This window comes from Gadus macrocephalus, chromosome 12 (assembly GCF_031168955.1).
Source record: "Gadus macrocephalus chromosome 12, ASM3116895v1".
Classification (NCBI taxonomy): domain Eukaryota; kingdom Metazoa; phylum Chordata; class Actinopteri; order Gadiformes; family Gadidae; genus Gadus; species Gadus macrocephalus.
The window spans coordinates 6,065,498-6,069,870 of NC_082393.1; the positions used below are offsets into that span (position 1 = coordinate 6,065,498).

General features: G+C 41.3%; 1 protein-coding gene across 1 annotated transcript in view; it reads right to left on the reverse strand.

The window, feature by feature from the left end:
* gabrb3 (gamma-aminobutyric acid type A receptor subunit beta3) overlaps positions 1 to 4,373 on the reverse strand; it is a 41,741-nt gene that overhangs the window by 17,556 nt on the left and 19,812 nt on the right. Inside the window, 3 exon segments of the mRNA XM_060066583.1 lie at positions 1,507 to 1,574; positions 1,711 to 1,802; positions 3,537 to 3,584. Coding sequence (XP_059922566.1) covers positions 1,507 to 1,574; positions 1,711 to 1,802; positions 3,537 to 3,584 — 208 coding nt within the window.

The window sequence follows — 4,373 nt, forward strand, 5'->3', positions numbered from 1 at the left end:
ACGGGAGCCTAACACGACATTCTTGCTTCAGCGACATGACTTATGATAACAAGCAAAAAAGGTGATTAAAGGGCTCCTGTTTCACCACCAGGTTAAATTTATTTGCAGTGACAAGCCATTTCAAAACCCATCGGTGTGTGACCTCACAAATGGGGGTGTCCATATGATGAATAGACCAGTTGTGATGTCACAAACGGAAAGATCAAATTATGGTAAAATAGGGGGCCCTTTAAGTCGGAAGAATCAAGGGATCGGCATATTTAGGATCACTATTTTTATTGATAAATAATATTTGAAGGTGGGATTCACAATGCAACCAGAACAACTAAGATGCAGCGCATCATGGGTTCTGACGCATCCCTTCTCCAGAGAGAAAGAGCCATCTTTTTTTTTACACTAGCTAGCCTTCTTCCGTCTGTGTTCGTAGTGTCTTTAGACTCTATGAGTCCGTTTCACATTTCAAAGTAGGAGGGCAGCTCTGTTGTAGTGCTTCGCGAGAGGCCAAAGCACCGTAATCAATGATAGATAATGGCCATAGTGAGGAGGCCCGACCTCAGATTGCCCATAACTACCAGGCTGCTTCCCGGCTCCACGATCTAACCGGAGATGTTTCTAGATGACTCCTGTTTCTCTGACACAGCTCTGAGAACACATTCCATTGAGGTTGTGTGTTTGACTCCAGAGCCGAAAGGTTTTGGGTTCAAGTCTCCCAATGTCTATAACTGGACTGTGGCTCCGTTTTATCAGAGGGACAGGAGTCATTTAGGACGAGGGATTTACTCCCAAGCCGAAAGGTTAATGGTTCAAACCCCAATGTCCACCGGAATCCTACAGCAAACGATCTACCTGTTAGTCACTTTGGATAAAAGGGTCTGCTTAGAAAATGAAAAGTAAATGGCAGCACACTCACTATGTCACAGGGTTAAAGCCTTCAACATAATAGGAACATCAGAAACATTCATTTAGATACAACTAGGCTATTTCAGGACAGACACATCAGGCTCTATCCGAAGTGCATGTCCACTTGCTGCTCTCAAGATGGTAAAAAGGGTTAACTACTACACCTACTAGTTAGTTAGAAAAGTAAAACACATCTAAAGCAATATAGAAATGTGTGATATTACACAAAAACAGGTATAACACAACATGAAATTGAGGCCTACTGTTCCTTTGATATAATTCATTATAAAAGCCAATGACGTCATTGTCTAAACACAGTCATACAAACACAAACACACACACACACACACACACACACACACACACACACACACACACACACACACACACACACACACACACACACACACACACACACACAAACAGTAGTTGATTAGGTTTCAGACACGGAAGCTCTTAAAAGTATCTTGAAGTAGCCTATATTATTAATTTGCTCTCCCGTTGTTACTTTAATATAACTTGAATATGAATTCACTTTTAAACCTAATGTACACATGATTCAATGTAATGAATAAATTGTACTAGTGGGTAAGGTTTGGTACTCACCATGTTGACTTCGGACACCATGTCTATACTGGCTACATCTATGCTCATCCCCACCGCCACCGGCGCACCTGAAATCCACCCCAAAATGTGGCCGTTACTTTTTTTTCCCCATATAATGCATCATCATTGTTTGAGTAGTATGCCTAGGAGGACTCATCGATTTGTTTACCCATAAAAACAACCCAAAGTAATCCGTGCGCATACCTCCGAAGTCCGGGCGAAGGCGAATATCGTATCCTTTCAACAGTTTATCCACGGTCTCCTTGACGAACGACATGTTTCCTGGTTCATTGACGCTGGAAGACACAAGAAATCAAGGTGTGATCCTTGCGTTTCCCCGCACGGATCTCTACGTCTGAACTAGTAAGGATACTCACCTCTGGGCTACACAGCACACTACGGCCACCAGGAGTGGCAGGGAGAGTACGTCTAACAGCCCTTTTTTCTGGAGTACAAACATTCCTTGTGATGTCTGAATCTAGTGAATAATGGACGCACTGCTCCTCCAGCGATCAATTAATGAATAAAAAGGATGAATAAATGAATGAATGACTGGACGTCTTTCACTTTCAGCCCGGAGTTCCTCTGATGCTGATCGGGTGAGAGTTCACGGTGCACTGCTATGAACGACTCGAGTTGTCTAGGCTATCTTTACAATTATAAGACATCACTTAGCCTATATTAATATTTCCATGATGTTGGAGTCTAATTGCCACGTAGTTTTTGTATCCCATGCCTCCATGCTTTGGTGGTAGTAGTGAAGTAGTGCGCACCAATACGCAACAAATATCCCCAGAAGCGCACTTGTTGTCACGGGAGGGCAAGTGCAAAACAGGTCCAGGGAAGCGTGTACAAAGATACATCCAGTCAATCGGCTCCTGTCCGCGCCTTACATGGTGAGTAGTACATTTAAAACAGTTCTACTCTCCTCGCTGTCCTGTCCGCCAGTGTAATTATTAAACACCACGTGACTAACTACTCAGCCTGCATCTACCATCGATTTCTTTTTTTCTATTAGGGATTTGCGCAGAAAGAGCTCTGTCATATCTGATTTCTCACAGGGGGTGTTTTAGAAGGAATTAGGAGGGGTTATTGTAATTCCAAATGTAATTCTGGCGGGATGAATGACTTTGGTCGCGCCAACGTATTAGTGGGTTATTGCTTTGCGCCTCAGTAGATAATAAAGTAAAACAATTCTTATGAACGAGATCATTTTTTAATTTAAACTGTATTAAATTAATGTATTTATTGTGTAAAGTGTTTGAGGTTTCAAATGATGAGGTCGATTTTGCATGCTGATTAATGTGCTGCTTTTGTTTGCATTTGTTGAAGAATTAAATCCTTTTCTTACAAAATAACAGTGGTATTTATAATGCTTTGCAGCAATGTATCCAAGACAACAAAGCATAATGTAATGAATTAGGCAGGGATAAAGAGGCACATCTGGACCGGCAGATGTGCAAACAAGGAAGCAGGACTATTGTTAAGATATCCCCTATAGTCAATATGTCAAACCCAACAGACTGAATAACTCGATAGTAAAATATACCTGCGAGTCAAGTTATATTTTCAAAGGAGTTTCAACGGCCACATTCAGTTTTGGTTCACCTAAGCTGTCCCTATAGGTCTAGTTCCAACTCAAACCCTTTATTAAAAGCTACAACAAATAAATAGGGCCCCAGGAGCAATAAAAAGCAGAAACTCAATCCAAAAATGTATCTTAACCTATAGCCAGTAGTACAGCCTGTGAAAGAGGAAAAGATAAATGTTCCCCTCTAAAAACAAATGTAATTCATCTTGTCTTAGTGGTGCCCTGGAGTAATTGGGCTCCTATTAAAGATTCAGAAGCTCAGTTTCTCTTCAGTGAATAGGCCCCGCCCCAGAAAAATGAACCCGCCAATTATTGACCACGAGGTCAAAAGTCCGCTGGAAATAAGGAGGCAGTAGCTTGTTCGAAAACGACGACTTAACGTGTCAAAACAAATCTTAAAAATGTTTTTTTTTTTTTTAAAACCACGTTGATTTCTTACCTTGTGTCGTAGATCGCGTAGAGCTTCTTGTTCCCATCGACTGCATTCCTGGGGGGGGGGAATAAGTATGTATGTAAATCTATGTAGCCTTAACATACAAATCAATGCTATTTGGGTTTTATTGCTTTATTATATTCATTCACAGCAGCCATGCCCAATCCAGCCTAGTATTTACACTTACATAGGCTACCTACACCCCATTCATCTGAATGTCAAGGTGTGTGGGATTCATGCCTTAGTCAGGCTGAGGAGAAGTTAGGTTGTAGATTATTAGTTAGGCTAGCCTATACATAGTATTCGTTAGGCTATAGCGTAGTTGGGCTATAGTATAGTAGTTAAGCTATAGTCTAATTAGGCTATATTCTAGTTAGTCATTGGGCTGTGTATTAAGGCTCTAGACGTATAATTAGGCTGTAAGTAAAATAGTAACTGGGCTATAAAAGAGACTATAGCATAATTAGTTAGGCCATAGAATAGTAGTTGTGCCAAAGCGTAATTAGTCTTAGTTGGGCTACAGAGTCGTTAGGCTATAGAATAATAGTGAGGCTTAGTTTGGCTACAGTGGAATGTTTTAGAATTTTCAGTGAATAAGAGATATCTGCTCTAATGTCTCTGTTGTCTCCTATTCTGTCTCCTCTCTATCTCTCTCTCTCCACACACACACACACACACACACACACACACACACACACACACACACACACACACACACACACACACACACACACACACACACACACACACACACACACACACACACACACACACACACACACACACACACACACACACACCCCTTCTGTATATAAATACAACGTGGTTAGGTATAGCCTGCAA